The sequence below is a fragment of the Dicentrarchus labrax genome, unplaced genomic scaffold (genome assembly GCF_905237075.1).
Source record: "Dicentrarchus labrax unplaced genomic scaffold, dlabrax2021, whole genome shotgun sequence".
Lineage (NCBI taxonomy): Eukaryota > Metazoa > Chordata > Actinopteri > Moronidae > Dicentrarchus > Dicentrarchus labrax.
In genome coordinates this window covers 12,447,575-12,465,347 of record NW_026136709.1, presented here as the reverse complement: position 1 = coordinate 12,465,347, position 17,773 = coordinate 12,447,575, and the positions used below count along the sequence as shown (strand labels likewise).

At 41.2% G+C, this 17,773-nt stretch overlaps 1 protein-coding gene across 1 annotated transcript; it reads left to right on the top strand.

The window, feature by feature from the left end:
* Positions 1-1,589: 1,589 nt before the first annotated feature.
* On the top strand, positions 1,590-17,404 carry crispld1a (cysteine-rich secretory protein LCCL domain containing 1a). Its single transcript, XM_051410342.1, has 15 exons — positions 1,590-1,872; positions 2,414-2,777; positions 9,419-9,537; positions 10,975-11,107; positions 11,193-11,308; positions 11,513-11,613; positions 11,704-11,895; positions 12,586-12,646; positions 12,726-12,792; positions 12,972-13,102; positions 13,204-13,247; positions 13,351-13,423; positions 13,515-13,590; positions 13,715-13,848; positions 16,343-17,404. Exons 2-15 carry the CDS (start codon positions 2,517-2,519, stop codon positions 16,392-16,394), a joined length of 1,560 nt encoding a protein of 519 aa, XP_051266302.1. The 5' UTR covers positions 1,590-1,872; positions 2,414-2,516; the 3' UTR covers positions 16,395-17,404.
* Positions 17,405-17,773: the final 369 nt, after the last annotated feature.

Here is a 17,773-nt window from a genome sequence, read left to right as displayed (position 1 = left end):
ATATGGAGCATTTTTACATTGTGGAATCCAAGCCCTAACGTACAGTGACCATGTTTAATCTGAAACCTGACACAGAGTATGAATCTTACAAAGCTCAAATACATCCATAACTAAGCATCAAGACTGCCCATCCAGTCCCTGAATCTGATGGGTAAGGGCTAAGGGCATAAAAAAAACATGAAAACATTAGGGAGTCATGGAAACAAGGGGATTTACGGACAAAGACAGAGAAAATCACTGCCAGCACATGGTCAGCTTGGCCAGCGTTGGGTTTATTATGTTTGTCAGGTAAAACACAAGAAGATTGTGTCTCCCCCTGTGGAAAGTAAGTCTGTACAGGGGGCAAACACACAGAGACCTGGTGATTAGCTACTGTTTCCACATGTGCCACAGCTACCAGTGAAAATGACCAGATGACAAAAGACAAAACCTGCCTGTTTCCATTATGGAATTTGCACTGTGTTGCGGCGCGAGGGGAAACGGTGACGACAAGTTCAGGGTTTGGAATTAACAGAGAGTTGGTTTGTGTTTTAATCCCCCCAAGGAGTCACCTGTGAACAGTTAGACTCGGGAGAATGGGGCCACTTTTGCTGCCAGGCCCCACAGAGGAGGCAGATCTGGTTTAAATTAATGTATTTTTGACCAAAGCCAGTTACCAGGTAAGAGGGCAACAGTCAGCCATCAACCTTTAAGTCTATATTCTGAGGATGCAGCTATGGAATGTAACTAAGTACGTTTGCTCAAGTACTGTCCTAAAGAGGAAATTGAGGTGTTTGTAATTCACTTTAACTCTTTATTTGGACTAAATCTCAGAGGGAAATCTTGTGCTATTTAGTTTACTACAGACAAAATAATCAGATCAATCTATAATGACACTGATCAGTCCAATACAAAATAGTTCAAAATGAGCTACAATAATATCCTGCTTTTACATTAATACATGAGTAATAATCTATATAATATATAGCCTAATAGTGTCACAGTCACTTTTAATACTTTAAGTACATTTTCCTGATTATACTTGCACACTTTTTACTTTTTTGTTGCAATTTTCAATCACGGATTTTTACTTTTCAGTGTGGTATTAGCACTTTTACTTAAGTAAAGGATGTGAATACTTCCTCAACCATTGTGAGTATGAACCATTACCAAAGGAATAACCTAAATTATATATAAGATGCAAATATCATTGGAAAAGTCTTATAATACTTGAGATAAACGAAAATCTGGAGTGTCTTTTGGAAGACTGTAGAGGCATATTAAATATCTAGTACCATAACCAATATGTGCAATAATATCATAACGTAGCACAGCAAACAATAAAAGTCTCTGCAGGAATATTTTAACATAGAGTTGTCTGGTTTTGCTGTGGAATAGAGACTTTCTGTGACTTTTAAAAACTTGCTGAGCATAACATGGGAGAAAGAAAAGCTCCTGCTTACATTATAGGCTACTGTATACACGCACGACCCCGGACGCGCACAGAGGTCTTGGCATGAACCGAGGGGGCCGTTTCCAACCTTTTTGGGGAGGCGGGGACAGGGGCGGCTCTCTCTAAGCGCAGCCAAGTTGAGGATAAAATGTGGATAAGTGATGCTTTAGCGGCTTTGGCGCAAGAATCCCGCAAGAAGAAAGAGCCACTCTCCTTTTTTCCAACCTGATGAGATCGGAGTGAAGCCGCCGCATCTTCACGTCTTTGATTTATGTCATATGGCAGCCAGCGACAGCCATCACCGCTCCACCTGAGCTCTGCAACTTTACTCTGAAGGCGGATTTTCTTCCTTCTTCTTCTTCTTGCTGCTCAAGTTTTTCCTCACAGCCAGATCTGTCAGGGAGCGCAAGGAGGCAGGGCTGCGTTCCAATTCATTAAAGGTAAATTATTTCCAAAAAGTCGACATTAAATCACAACACTCCATTTCTATTTCAACATGCATTACTCTTCACATTTTTCCATTAGGTATTGGCACGTTTAATCAGCCTCTGTCAGCATTGTAGCATGCATACCAAAGAGTTCAACTCAAAGTATATGTATACGTGCAGAATCGTGAATGCATTAGTTAACATTATGCATCATTCTGTGCACTTAACTACATTTATTGCAGCCGCACTGCTTATGTGATTTGGAATGCAGTGTATATTTTGAACAGTTCCCAATCTGTCTTTCCCTTTTTTTTTTATTAGGAAAAAAGTTGTAAAATAATCTACACTTTCACTAGTCATCCCCAGTCTGCCTGCTTACCCCCAGTGAACCCCATTAGGTTACCATGCAGCAGACAGAAGTGTCTGGGAGCCAGTGCACTGTCCTCACCAAGTTCAATATTGACTCAAGTTATTCAGCAAATTTGATACAGAGCACCAGTTCCAGTCCTTCCAATAATCCTGTTTTGCTCTCTGCTCTCGGCTCCTCTGCCAGCTCTCATTGTAGACAGAGAAGAGTGTCTTTCTGTACTGGCCCGGACCTCATTTCAACCCCTAAACGCCTTGCCTGAGTTTGTGAGGGTCTCCACTTTACCAGGATGAGGCATGTATCTCCGCACTGGCTGAGGGATGTGTCCCTGCTCCTACTGCTCCAGACCGCAACCTCCATGGTGATGCTTTCAAACTCCACAGGCTGGGAGCGGATCCTGGACAAGTATCTGGATGAGAAGGGGGATTGGTGGGAGGCCAAGCAGAGGGGGAAGAGGGCCATTACAGACAGTGACGCTCAGCTCATCCTGGACCTTCACAACAAGCTCAGAGGCCAGGTTTATCCTCCCGCTTCCAACATGGAGTACATGGTAGGTGGACTGAGGATTCCCATGAAGAAGTGCCTTTACACTTCACACAGTTTATATTTGTTAAAACGGTTTGACCCCATTCTGAACTCCCTAAGAGTCTTGTACACTTGCGGACCATATAGCTTAGTCAACTGACCCAGTCACCAGACCAGCTGGCATTTGTCCCACTTGGCTCATGCACGAGCAGCATGCCAGCATCTAAGCACCTTCACACCCCTCCCACCTCCACACAAACACACAAGTCTGTACCCATGTGACTTTGATTGTTTTGCCAGAAGAGAAGAATTCCACCAACTTGCCAATGATCACATTACTACTGCGTTTTTTTTTTACTTGCGCTAAGAGATTTGTTTGACTTTATCCCTTGGCCATCACATGTGTGTACAGTGCCAGATCACTTTTCACAGTGCAATTAGAATCAGAGCACGGCACCAGGGCTTGTTTTACCAGCTGTCTACCCCCCACTGAACACACACATACACACACACACACACACACACACACACCACACCTTCTGAAAGCCTTGCGCTCCACAGATCTGGAACTTTTCCAAGCACACTACATATGTAGGCACTGCTTGACCGCCACAGAGCATTGCCACCAACAGCACTTAGGAAGGTTAAAAATCAATACAGTGTGCAGGAGGTAATGAGGTTTTATCATCCTTTCATCTCCACTTAAAGAGCTACAGAACAAAAGGCAGTATTATTCTGTGGTAAAGGCAAATAAACAGTTCCTGCTGGGGGCAATTGCTGGACTGTGTAATTGTATAATTGAGAGGTTGGACTTGAGGACCCCTTGTGTGTGTGTACATGTACGTGTGTGAAAGCACCACTCTGCCTGGCAGGCTTCTGGTTGAGGCACACTCTAGTGGAGAAATGCTGAGCCAGCAGCGCACAGCTCCTTTCTACTGTCTCCTGTTACAGTTGGCTGGTTTTTTTAGCTTCAGGGGCACCCAGGGGTGAAATATGGAGAGGCATGCAACAAGAGGATGTGAGGTGAGAGGAAGAGTGCAAAAGCTAGCAAGGAATAAAAATAAAAAAAAAATAGAGGTGCAAGCTGTGATAAAGGAGATTTGCACACAGAAAGGAGAGCCAATGAGAGGCACATGGAAAGACAGAAAAAAGCAGAAGAGGTGTCAAAATAATTGAAAAGAAAATAAGACTGAGGCAAGAGGAAATGAGAAAAGAGAGATGGACACATTTGGAAAGGGCACAAAGTAAAAAGACAATGACTTGTAAGGATATGCACTGACATTTTATTGCAGTTCCGTAGATCTCAATGTCTTCCAGTCAAGAAACTGATCAGGTCACATGTAAAAGTGGATTTTCAGTGATTTTTCTGTGCTTTATTTTGAAAAGGGCTCCATATTTCTCAGATTTTCCTGCTGTCTGTGTTGAACTGCTGTCACCTTTCAGAAACCTCACAGCTTCACTGTACTGGAAAACTTCATAGACATGCTCCCCTGCTCTCTCTACACATTCATGCATGCAGATGCACACACACACAGACTCAGGCAGATATCCATGCGCCCATACATAGCCATTTGCCCATCAGCTCTGTTATTGTCTGCCATTGTATTAAACCACAACCCGGCTGACCCTCTGTGGCAATCATCACAGAAACTCGCCGATAACATCAATTCAAATCCCTCTCTTTCCTCCCCCTTCATCTGTTTCCTTTTCTTGCCCTCTCTCTCTTTGCCTACCTCTCTCTTATCCCTGTGGCTCCGTTCCCATTCTGTCATTATCTGACACAGAGGCCCAAAAAATTCCCCGGATAAGCATTCACACTCCATAGCGATCCACAAAGCTTCAATGCACCTTCAGTAGGGCGACAGCAGTTCTGCCTCTCACTCAAATGTTGACCCACAGGTATAAACAGAGGAGTGTCAGTATTTGAAGCGCTGCAAGACAAACAGATGGCATCATGGTAGAAAGGGCCCCACCTGCCTTGATGTTTAACTTGGCTTTGCTGGGCTGCACTCAGGTCTGAGGTGGTGGTGATGTTAGTGGTTTAAGATAAAGCCGTATTGACAAACGTCTGTTCGGGACGCGTCAGAGTTGTGCTGCAGGCGTCAGCCATTTTAAGTCATTGTCGAAATATGTGGCCCTGCCAGTAAGACAATAATTAAGGTCTAGACTAATACATTTGCCTTGAATTTTTCAACTTTACCCAAGATATTTAATCATGATATTGTAGATAAGCATGTGGGACAGTATTTAGACAGCTTCAATGTTACCATAAACTGATTTAGATGAAAACAATAGCCAAATACATGAAATTAAGTCAATTCAATTAAAGTCAGACTCCAGTGCCTCTCCTGTAGATTACCTCAGAGTTCACAGGACACTGTCTTGGGGTTTTCCTCCAGGTCTGGTTAGCTGGTCATGTCCAGCAAACCTTTAAAGGGAAAGAAAGTTCACTAGCTTCTCTACAAGTAAAGAGCAGCAGATGAATACCATAGTATGAAAAAAAAAAGGTGACTCTCCCAAATCACTTACTGTAGCTAAGAGTGTTCCAATCAAGGTCACGCTCCAGTGAAGCCAGGAACATTATCCCAAAATAGCAGAGATGTCACCGTAATGTCACAAAGCTGGAGACTTTCTGGGCCTCACCTGCACAGGCTGTATCCTGTCCGCGAATATCACAAATACAAGAGGCAACAAGGCGTACCCTTGTGGGAGTCCACAACCTGCTTGATGTAAAGCCAAGAATGCATACATAACTCTTCGCAATAGCACCTTCACGAATACTTCAGGAAACATGGTTATAAAACTTTGTACGACACAAAACATATGTAGATCGAATTAGCAAATTCCAATGATCCCACAAAAGCTTAATGAGGACGATTCCCTCAACCTGAGGCTTAACGCTATTTTCTTCTTTACTTGTCTTTCTCTACCGGAAAACACCTTCTGATTCCAGAAGTCAAGGTGTGCCAAGGACATACCCTTGTTTGCCATATATAAAATTAGTCCTGTCCAGATGGAAATGTCTTTTAGATTTAGAAGTTCCTTAAAGTTTGTCTTCCATTACTGACTCACCAACTTTCTCTAAAACCTCTGTAGGGACACTCGAAAGTCATCCTTTGTAGCAAGCTCTCTCATACCTGCGTTTTCACTGCTGTGATTACTGTACTGCAGCTGCAGCCCTTTGGTCTGTTGATGATTCTGTGCTGACTCTGGAGTTGCCTGTGCCAACAAGGCTCAGAAAAGGCCTTCTTCTTCTGCTACTTATTGCCAGTGTCCAGACTGCTTTAGTGCAGCTGTGCTCTGGAGGAGGTTATATTTTGGTAGCTGATATTTACTGGTTGTATATTATTGATAATAGAAATGTGACAGTTGTTATTACAGACCCTCCAGGAAGTTGCACTGTTGCGACTGCAACAATTAACACAAATTCAACCAATCCCCGCAAATTCTGCTTGAACAATCATTGTAGTTGCCCACGAGTTTCACCAACAATAGCAGTCCCCCAAATAAAACATTGAGCCACACGTCACCAAACTACTAGTGATTAATTATTTTTGCAATTTTTGCTTTTTCCCATTATTTCCTTTCAAAACTATGCCTAAAAACATTGCAACACGCATCGCAATCTTTTTGAAAAGCTGCTGTGAAATCAGACATTTTAGGCCGCAACAATCCCTCCCCTAAAGAAACCTGCAGAATACTGGACTATACTGTTATTATATCCAAGATATAAAACCCAATATTAGACCAAATCAAAATATCAGTCTGACCACTTGTGTGGCTCACTTATGATGCCCATTAAGTGAGACAGCTTCCTGTTCACGTCAAGCCTAATTGGCTATGCTGTTCTATGTTCCTGTTATAACATGATAATGGTAGATAATGGTATTCACTGGTTGACAAAATCCAGACAATGGTCAGCCCCAGGACCTCTGATGTGAGTTGATATGAGCTGGAATGCACTGCATGAAACACTCTATACTTTATATTGCTATGGGAAATTAAAGTAGTTGTTTGGGCAGACAATTTGACATACACACACATTTTTTTTCACTATTGATCACTCTTCCTACCTACCTGCTGCTCTCATACCATCTTATCGCCTCTTCTCCTCTATTGTCTGACAGGTTTTTTATTTAACTTCTCTACTTTTTTCTCCAACTTCACTTTCTCCAATACCCATATCTTCTAGGTTTTTTTTTTGTATTTCTCTGCATGCACCATTGATTATGAACAGGAAAGCCAAACTTGCAAAGGAAGTACCCTCTGGAATGCAACCAGATGACCAAGGAAGAGAGAGAGCGAAAAAAAAAAAAACCCGGCCGCAAATGAAGTGTTAAATGAAATACACAATGCCGTGTGCACAGCGGTGAAAGACTTTAGCAGGGGAGGTGTTTTTCTTTACGGGCCCCAGCAGAAGTGCGGCCAGGGTGGGTGGTGGGTGAGAGGCGGGGGTCTTGGTAACGAGCCCTCCCCTGCTGGGCTAACTGTGCAAACAACGGCATCTTGACAAGCCGGCTGCACTCTGTACCAGATTCAACAGCTGAAAAATATGTGTCTCTTCGACAATTTCTGAGCCTGCTTTCTCTGCAGCACTTTCTCTGCAAGTTTGGGGATGATGGAACGAGGTCCTCAGCTGGAAGTTGCTGCTTATATATATTAATATATAGGACTTGCTTGAAGAGCATCGCAAATCATGTCTTTGTGATAGAAACCATGAAGAGTTTTGGTCATTTTAGGCTTGGAAGCTACAGTAGTTGTGGCCACAGCTAAACGTTTTGTGACCCATAACCATTCATTAATGGTCAAAAACATTATGTTGACCCCGCTCGAGTACAGAACATCCTATGTGCTGTGGCTTGCAAATCGTTTGGCAGTTACCACAGCTCAATGCAATGTGTTTCAGTCTGCTTATCAGTGTACACATTGATTATTTTTTCGTGCAAGGAGGTCACTTGTCAAGAAAAATCGAAGGGGAAAATGACGTTGATGGAAAACAAGTTTGAGCCGCTTCTTTCTGGACCTTTCCACTGCTGAGAATGACCAGGCTAAAATCTCCTCAGTGTTTCTGTTTGTAGCCTATTATACTGGCAAAAGGGGATAACCAGGCATTACAAAACAGATATGACAATACTGACATTTATTTGCAGCTCACTGCCAACAGAGGTAATTTGTGAGCAGAGATAGAGTTTCAGGTAAACAAATTCTCATTCCTGTTTTAGCCCTAGCTCTGTCAGTCATCAATTGGCCCTTTTGTGCAAGACAGACCACAGGCAACTACAGATGAGGTTGCTATAACACTGCTACGCTTTCCCTCTTTGCAGGTGTAGAGATGAATGAAACACATACTCCACACCTCCAACCATTTATTTGTTCTATATGCCAGTTATGTAACATTTCTACAAGGCTTTGTGTCAAAATCTGACATAACACGTGTGCAATCACATAAGAGCTAGCCAATATTACCATACATTGCGGTGTTGATTTAAACAAATACGTCCTCTCAACAGCCGCTAGGACTTCCCAGAAAGAGCTGAAGAAAACTGCTTAGAGTTAATTTGCAGCGCTGCCAGACATCCTGTTGTTAGGTAGGTGTGTGTTTCGAGAGTAATGCAGAGAGCAGCAGTGGTTTCTGGTGGGACTGAAAGTGGGTGACGGACGATTGCGGAGGAAGGTGGTGGAAGTGGGGGGGGAGTTATTTTAGTGTCTGTTATTGGATGAGATTTCAGTGAGCGTAAGCTATGACTTCCAGGGCCCAACGTGTGAAATGTGAAAACTTCTGACACCTCTGCTGTTATATTAATGCATGTGCACACACACAAACAGACACACATGTATGCACGCACACACACACACACACACACACACACACACACACGTAAACTAATTGACTTTCTCGAAGAAACCTGTTACTTTAGATATCCCACGCTGAAGGTGAAAGTGAAGGTGTGCAATTAAAGGAACATACAGTGTCCTTCAGAGGAATTACAGCTGGTGTTATTCTAACTTTTTTTATGGTAGAATCTAGGTCAGCAGAGAGGAAGGACACTCTTTGCATTCCCAGAAAACCCCAGAATGGGAATATGATCCCTTAGTATCCAACCAGAGCCAAACTTAACTGAGGGCAATTCAGAGAGAGGTAAAGTGAAACAAAAGCTTTCACCCAGACATCTCACTAGAGACATATGGAAGGTATTACTTAAGGAAAAACAGCTTTTGCATTTTTTGAATAACACCCAATCTTACGGGAAAACCCATCTAGGGAAAGTCAGCTGAGCAACAGTAAGAAAGTCTAAATGATCTTTATACAGCAGCAGCAACACGCCAACATAGTCCTGCATTTAGTGTAGAGATTAATGCACTTACACAGTCATATCAGCTCCTAGTCCTTATGACTTATCATAACATATGATAACTAATCCTCATTCCGTGTGGGTTTGAATACCACCTCACATCACATCATTGACAGCTGAACAAACCCTGTAACGCAGTGAATATCTCCAGTAAGTCACTAGCTGTTCTATGACCTGACATTGCTACATATTACGGCTCATTAGTAGCAATATAAGCGGCTTTGTGTTGCACTGGATTGGTTTATTTCCACTTCTTATAACATATAATCCAGAAAATTACTTCATGCTGGTTTCCATCTCATCTCCTGTGCAGGCTTGGGACACAGAGTTGGAGCGTACGGCAGAGGAGTGGGCAGAAACCTGTCTGTGGGAGCACGGCCCTGCAGGTTTACTGCCACAAATTGGACAGAACCTGGGAGCACACTGGGGAAGGTAAACAATAAATGAGTACACACAGTTTCTGCATACATAGGCTTATTTAATTAAAGGTTTAGGGTAAAAACAGAGCTGCTGAAAACATTTAAGATCTCAGCATCTGACAGGATGATTGCGGCCTTTTCTTTAATGCAGTTGGAGGAAAGAAAAAGTACATTTACTCAAGTACTGTACTTAAAATTGCACTGTAAAAGTTTTCTATGTACAATTTTGAGGTACTTGTACTTATACTTTATACATCTACTCCACCACATTTAGCACCATGAGTATTGTACTTTGTATTTCATTACATGTATTTGACAGTTAGTTATTTTTCAGATTCAGATTTTACATTAAAAAAACTGAAGTTAGAATTGTCTTAAAGATTAAACCCCTTTTAAAAAACAGTGTCTGGTTGGGGTCTCACATGTCCGATTTGTGAGTTGTTCTCCTCTGAAGTTGTTCAGCAGAATTGGGTTTTTCTTCTTTCCTGTCCCTGTAATCATCTCTTTATCTTATTATTTTAGTGAACTTTAGTTTAGCACAACTGCTAGCTGTACTGCTTCCCTCATAAGACCAATTTAGCACCGTAAAATGCAACACATTTTGAAGTAGCATTTCAATAAGTCCCAACACTAACATGTTCAAACAGAGGACATGTATACATGAATTTGCTACATTGGTGCAGACATACCTCGGGCATACTTCTCTCTCTGCTTTACCTAACACCACGAGCCAACAAACCTGCAAACTACTGGATGTATGGCAAGTGAAATCACACACAATACAGATAGCACACATGTTAATTTGCTTTTTCATTTATTCACTCAGTCCCCCATGGAGCGCCTGAAAACCGCACTGCTTTACATAAGAGACTCTTGTTCCACATCTAATCAGATCACTCCACAGTCAAGATGTCCGTTTGATTCTAATCAGATTAACTAGGGACACCTGGTGCCAAATCAGTGTCAAACCTTGGTTTACTGCAGTTTAGTCAGAGAGCACAAATGTTTGATTAATAGCAGTCTTAACAGATGTGTTTATGTTGCTGGGGTTACCAATGGGTGCTAGCTACAGATGGTAACTTGTTTGTTGTATAGCTGAGTGTCATTTTTTATCTTTGGATTCCTATTTATATTTTTCAGCATTCAACAAATGATTACTTGGTTTCTAGTCTTACGATAATCATGTTAGTGTACAGCGCCGTAAGCAGAGGTAAAGAATAGAGCTGCTTTGTATTGCAAGAATAAAAGGACAATTAGTTAAATATCTTCTAACACTTAAAGGTCACCTACTATATGGGTATTGTGTGTGCATATGGGTTCTTGAAAAAGGACTTATAGTAAGAAGAGAACAGCCTTGATGCATAATACCAACTCCTACACAGACAGAGACACAAGGTAATAGAAATGTTATTTGGATGGTCATCACTGATATGCTTACTCATCTCCACAGGTATCGTCCACCCACGTTCCACGTGCAGGCCTGGTATGATGAAGTGAAAGACTACTCCTTCCCTTACCCTCAGGAGTGTAACCCCTATTGCCCCTTCAGATGCTCCGGCCCAGTTTGTACTCATTATACGCAGGTAGCTAGATCTGGATCACACCATTTTGGATGACTTAAGACTTAATATTCAGTTTTTCACAGTCTGTCTTGTGATCCTTTTGCAGCTGGTTTGGGCCACCAGCAGCCGGATAGGCTGTGCCATCAACATGTGTTACAACATGAATGTGTGGGGACAGATTTGGGCCAAAGCTGTCTATCTTGTCTGCAACTATTCACCAAAGTAAGCACATTTGTTGTGATGTTCTTTCACAGCTGCATAGCTGATATACAGGCTATTGAGCTCTTGTGTCATTTTAATGTAACAGTGTCATTTGCTGCTGATTTTGAAAGTTTAGTTGAAGTTCAGAATGATCAAACACATCCATTTTGCTTAAGTAGTACATGTTACGTTTAGTAAGCCTTGCTTGTTATGTGACTTGAACAGGGGAAACTGGTGGGGCCATGCGCCTTACAAACATGGGACTCCGTGCTCTGCCTGTCCTCCCAGCTATGGAGGAGGTTGCAAGGACAACCTCTGCTATAAAGGTAAGTGTGGGGGAAATAGAGAAAGCCAGAGTAAGAAAGCCTGAGGAAAAATGTGCTTACTATGTCCTGTTTTTGTGAATTTACTTGAAGATGACAGCTCCTACCCTCCACAAGAGGAAACGGAAGAAAACAACTTCATCGAGCCGGAGGCCCCCCGTACTCCGCAAAAGCCCCGGTCTCGGGCCCCTAAGCCTGAGCCTCCCAGTTTCCCCACCCCAGCCCCCACCAAGCCCCCCACGGTGGACCTGCAGAAGAATGAAGTGGTGAACACACATCAGATGTGTAAGCTGCCATTTAACTGTTTATTCTGGATCTAGTTTCAACTTAAAATGGGAGGTGTAGGATCTGGTTTTGGGTTGGGAGGTGCAAGTGGCAAGCAGTATAGAACTTTGTTTTTAAAAAATTGGGTCAAAACCAGATCATTTGTGAATAGCTGCCTGCTTAGTGTTGAGCAAGCAATAATGGATAACAAGCGCAAAACATAGGCCTTGACCGGAAATGTTTTTCTTTCAATTTATCTAAAATTGCCTTGATGTTCTGTAGCCTTTATCTGTCATCTCCCTGATTAACCCTGACAGTTTCTGAAGTGTACTTAATATTGCAAGTCACTCTTTAGAGCAGGGAGGGGAGGTCTATTTTAGCACGATCCCCAGAGTGTATGTTTGCTTTTGGCCGGCTGAGAGGGGTTGAGGGGTGAGAGGGGCTCACTGTGGTTTTTAAATGGCTTCCTCTCTGCAGTGCAAGGGGCCTGCGCTTGTAAGCTGAGACACTTCCTTCAGTATTGCTGACCACCCTGAACCTTGTTGCAGGAATTCTTCTCTTTGGTCCTTGAAGCATCACAACAATAGTCTTCACTTGGTTTCACTCAACTCAGGCTTTTAGAAACTGGTCGTCTGCATCAGAGCAGCCAGTTCATGCATGTTGGTTCCTGCACGAGCACTGAAAGGCCTTTTTATGTTTTATGTTTTTCAGCTCAGCTTGTGACCTGTGATACTAAGCTTCGAGATCAGTGTAAAGGAACACCATGTAATAGGTACAGTTAGGATAACATATAATAAAAACAACACGAAATGGGCTGTACATTTTCACATTATTCCTGTATTAATTTACAGATATGAGTGCCCAGCTGGGTGCATAGATGCTACTGGAAAAGTAGTTGGGACAGTATACTATGAAATGGTAAGTACACAAGTTGATATACAAGTCTTCAGGCTGAATAATCCAAAGTATGTAGTTTGGCTGGGTGGGTTTATTCTTACATTGCTCAATTAAGTGTCCTTGAGTAAGATATCAAAGTGCTACCTGCTTACAACGCCTTCAAAGTAAATAAAGTTGTAAATAAAATGATCTTTTTGCAGCAATCCAGTGTGTGCAGAGCTGGTTTACATGCTGGTGTCATAGATAATGATGGAGGATGGATGGATGTAACAAGACAAGGCAGAAAGGACTTTTTCATCAAATCCAACAAGAACGGAGTCCAGTCTGTAGGGTGAGACAATATATTAGAAGCAATATCACAATGAGTTGATTCTGATATTTGATAACAAAATATACATGTCTCATGTGAATATTGTGCTTTTTCCTCGACAGAAAATATCAAAGTGCTAATTCATTCACAGTTTCCAGAGTAGCAGGTTAGTCTGACACTAATTATTGACATGTCACATTTTGTATTAAATTACTCATTATAAGCTGTGCTGCAACAGTGTTTGTTGACACTGCAATTATTTCTCGCAGTCAAAGCCATCACATGTGAAACCACAGTTGCACTGCTCTGTCCATACCAAAAGCCTGCAAAACATTGCCCAAGGTATGAACCTGGCTTCATGTCAGTCTTTTTCTTAAGTTAGGTAATGTAAGTTCAAATCCTTAACCATGTTCAACTGCTCTGCTTTTTTTAGGTTATATTGCCCGAAACACTGTTTAGAAGAGAATCCTCACATATCCAGAGTAATTGGTACCAGAATATACTCTGATGTAAGTCCCTCTTTTGTGTTCAAACCTGACTCACCACCAGGGTCATCAGTGTTTTTCATGTCTTTAGAGGCTGAAATGAATCAACATTTATTACATTACCTTTTTCTCTTGCATGCCTCTGTAGAAGTCCAGTATATGCCGAGCAGCGGTCCACGCTGGAGTAATCAAGAATGATGTGGGTGGTTACATTGATGTGATGCCGGTGGACAAGCGGAAACACTACATTGCTTCATACCAAAATGGCATTTTCTCAGAGAGGTATGGCGTGCCCTAATCTTCAAATAACCAGGCTGACCTAAGTGGCTAGTATGTGTGTGCAAATTACTAAATGTGATTTTCATGGATAATTGTACATTTACAGTAAAACCAATCACCCCTATTGCAGCACTGAAGATAGTGGACCCTTATATTGGTTGAAACAACAGTTATTATACCAACAAAATTGCAATAAAATAGAACAAAAAGGTTAAGGTGTCTAGTGTACTGTTATGGAATAAATTGCTTAGGTAGATTACTGGTCCTAGTCAGGATCCTGTCTGACAATTTAGTTGGAAAGTGAAGGGGTAAATTTGTTGTGGCTCAGAGAGGAGGAACGAGAAATCAATGACTGCTCTCCCATGTGGTGGAGCTAATCTTTTCAAGATTCAGGAAGTTTGTTACATCTCTCATGCAGTGCACATGGGAGGGTGATTAGTATGTGTCTAATTTAAAATAATGAATTGCTTGGCAATTAGTGTGGAGAAGATGAGCGCATCTTAATGTAGTTCTGGGAGGAGTTTGTTTTTTGGTTGTAAGTCAAAAAGGGCAATCAGTGGACAACGGCCTAAAGTTTAATGTAGTGGCTCAGGTAAAGGAAATAACAAACAAGAACTTAGAGCAGAGAAAAGCCGAAGCATATGCGTCGAGGAAGAGGGATCCTGCTGGAACCTGACAAATAGGGATCAATATAAGGTTAGATTTTAGACAGTTTTAGCTTAGTCCAACCAATATGGTGTCTAACCTTAAGCTGGATAAGTTCTTTTTGTGTAAACATGCATTTAAATTACTCTCCTTTACTACTGTCTCACCAAACTGGAGAATGCATAGAAGTGATACTCAGGTGATGCAGAATAGAGGCACCCTTTTTGCATGGGAAGTCTGAACATTGTCTAATTAGGTTTAGGTGGAAGATTAGTAAATTGTAATAAAAGTTATTCTCTCACTCAAAAGGTATTCTGTCACTATCATTCTACATCTCACAAGCTCTGTTCAGGTTTATATTATTCAAAAAGATTGTTACCTTAAACTTGTTAAGAACAAATGATTAGGTTACGCTTTAACAGAAGGCATTGCTTATAACATAAAAAGACCTCTAAATTGTCAGGTACAGAGTGTTTAATTGTAGAGTGAGACTTAGTCAACCATAGTGGAAAACAGGCATCTTCTGCATCTGACCACGATAAAAAATATAAAATATGTAACCAACTTCACATAATAGGAAAAAATAGAGCACTGTATTATTGGCATAGAGATATGTTTCTGCTTACGTCATCCTGCCTTCTTTCCATTTCTACTTCGAAGAGGAGGGGTGAAGGTAGACAACCCTGTTCGGTGCCACCCACTAACGCGGTGTAGGAAATGAGAGACATCATTGGTTTGTACGGTGGCTATTGGAATGTTAAGAAGCTTAAGCCAGGCAATTAAATACCCAATTCAAATTTATACAGCGTAAAAGCTACCTCTCTAGGAGGTCATATAGCCCCTCTGCATCAAGAAGACTGAGAAGGTATGACTTTTTGAATTAGGAGACGTAATAATAATGTTTAATGCCTCTTTCTGATGATAATAATATAATAACCCTTCGTTCTGCGTGAATTGTTTCTGGCAGGATGGTATTAAACTTATGAGTCAAGATTTTAGTGACGACTCTGACATTATTGGGGCAAAGACTAGAGGGCCTATTTTTCTCACTGTCAGGATGATGTTTGCCAGCATCTTCCTACATAATGAGTCCTCTGTGACTGAAAGAGAACATTTAACTGTTGATAAAGAAAGGGGCTTGTCATCGCTTAGGTAAGACTCTGTTTATTCTAATAAAGTGAGAGTGTGTGTTGAATCCATGTTGCACTGCTTTACAACAGCATTAAGGTTACAGGTCCAAGCCAGCCTCTGCGTAAAGCTGAAGTGACCCACATACTGTATAGCCTGTTCTAGTTTTTTAGAAATATTAAACTGCACCAACATTGGATTGTTCTGTTGTTTGTAACATGACCGGGGAAGAGGACAAACACACACACACACACACACACACACACACACACACACACACACACACAGTCTTATTTATTCTATGCCTTTCCCTCTCTCGTTCTGTCCTCTCCCTCTCTTGCCTTGTCTCTCTTCACCACATTTATCTTTGTCACAATGTTGAGATGCTTGACGTCTGTTAGTATCTGCCCATCATTTATCTGTCTCCTTTAACTTCACAACATGTCTGTCTTTGTTGGATTAACACATGAAGTCCCATGTGTTTGTGTAAAAATGGGTGGTTTATCTGTTTTCTCAGGGAGCTTTAAGCTCTATCTGTTTGTGTCCTATCTGTCATCAGAGTGTCAGACAACACACTGACGTGGACATTTCTCCGTAAGACCTGAAGTCTATCTGTTTGTGTTTGTATGTCATCCATGTCTCTCTGCAAAAGGCTGGGACAAGTTCTATCTGACTCATGCCGCACATAGACTGACTCTCCCTCTTGTTTCTTTCTCCCCTGCAGCCTTCAAAACCCTCCTGGAGGGAAGGCGTTCCGGGTGTTCGCTGTGATTTGAGTGACCCATAGGGGCGGCTTCACCAAACAGAAAGCGCACTTGGGCTGTTGAATAGGCGGTAATCAAGCCCTGTTGTCAAATTCAATGACTGAAATGTTTCTGGCTTTGCTACACTTCAGGGGTTAGAGGTCATCTCCATGACAGCGTAAAACCCAGCAACAAAAACGTAACACATACACAATGAGCAACTGTCTGTCTCACTCGCATGGAGGTTTCATTTTGTCATCTTTAGCGGGACATTTTCTGTACTGTAAATATCTCTGAATATTTTGTTGTACATATTTGTTAATAGTATTACACTTGTTTTGTCTTCGTGCCATTGCCTTGCCTTTCTAACAAATAGCTGTGTATGAATACTGATAATAGAAATTCCATGATATAACATTATAATGGCACTTAAGGATGAATATCATTTTTATTGTATTATGTCTGGCACATTTTAGTGGTGCTCTGGAGAGGTTTCTTTTCATATTTTGTACTTTTGTAATGAGTGGGGAACAAATTGTTAAGCATTTATTTTTATATGATTATGCTTTATATCAATATGATTTATAAAGGATGCTGCTATATATTTTTTGTATTGTTATTGTAATTGCCAGTGTGATGGGTTTTGTTTGTTTGGTTATTTTTCCAGATAATATGGTTTAGTTAAAACTCCCTGCAGGTCGGGAAGTACACTCATTCTTTCAACAAAACCTATGTTCCCGACTTTATCATGCATCACATTTTACTGGATGTCGCGACCCCAAAGATGTTTTCAGGTCATATTAATTTCCCTTTATGGACATTGATAAACAATACTATACAACAGTTTTATTTCATACAGTGATTTTAAATCAACAGATATAATTGTTCATATTTTTTCCAGCTCTCAGCTTTCTTTCAAGCTGCAATCAGTATAATGAGCAATTCATTTTATTTTTTTCATTGTTTCTCTATGCGTTATATGTATTTTCCTACCTCAAGTTGTTAGGAAAAGTCCCTTTTGCAATAAAATATTACAAACACCACAGCTGTCTCTCGCTCAAAGTCAATGTGATATTTCTCAGATGCTTTTGCAAAGGCATTTTTACATGTCATCTGTATACACTACTATATGCTACTAATTTGACTACTATACACTGTAACTGCGTATAACTGAATATATTATTATTGTGTTTTATTATCATATTCAATATCTAATTCTTCAGAATTCAAAATGCTTTTAAAATTAAAACATTAATAGTGCTACAGTACAGTAAATGCACTGTGAACACACTTGGAGCCATTGCTCCAAATTTGCTTAGAAATTGACAAGTCTCCTGATGTTAGTATTGGATTTCCTGCTGTAAATCTGTGGTGGCTGTGGTGATAGGGTGGTGCTGTATTCCTATTCTTGA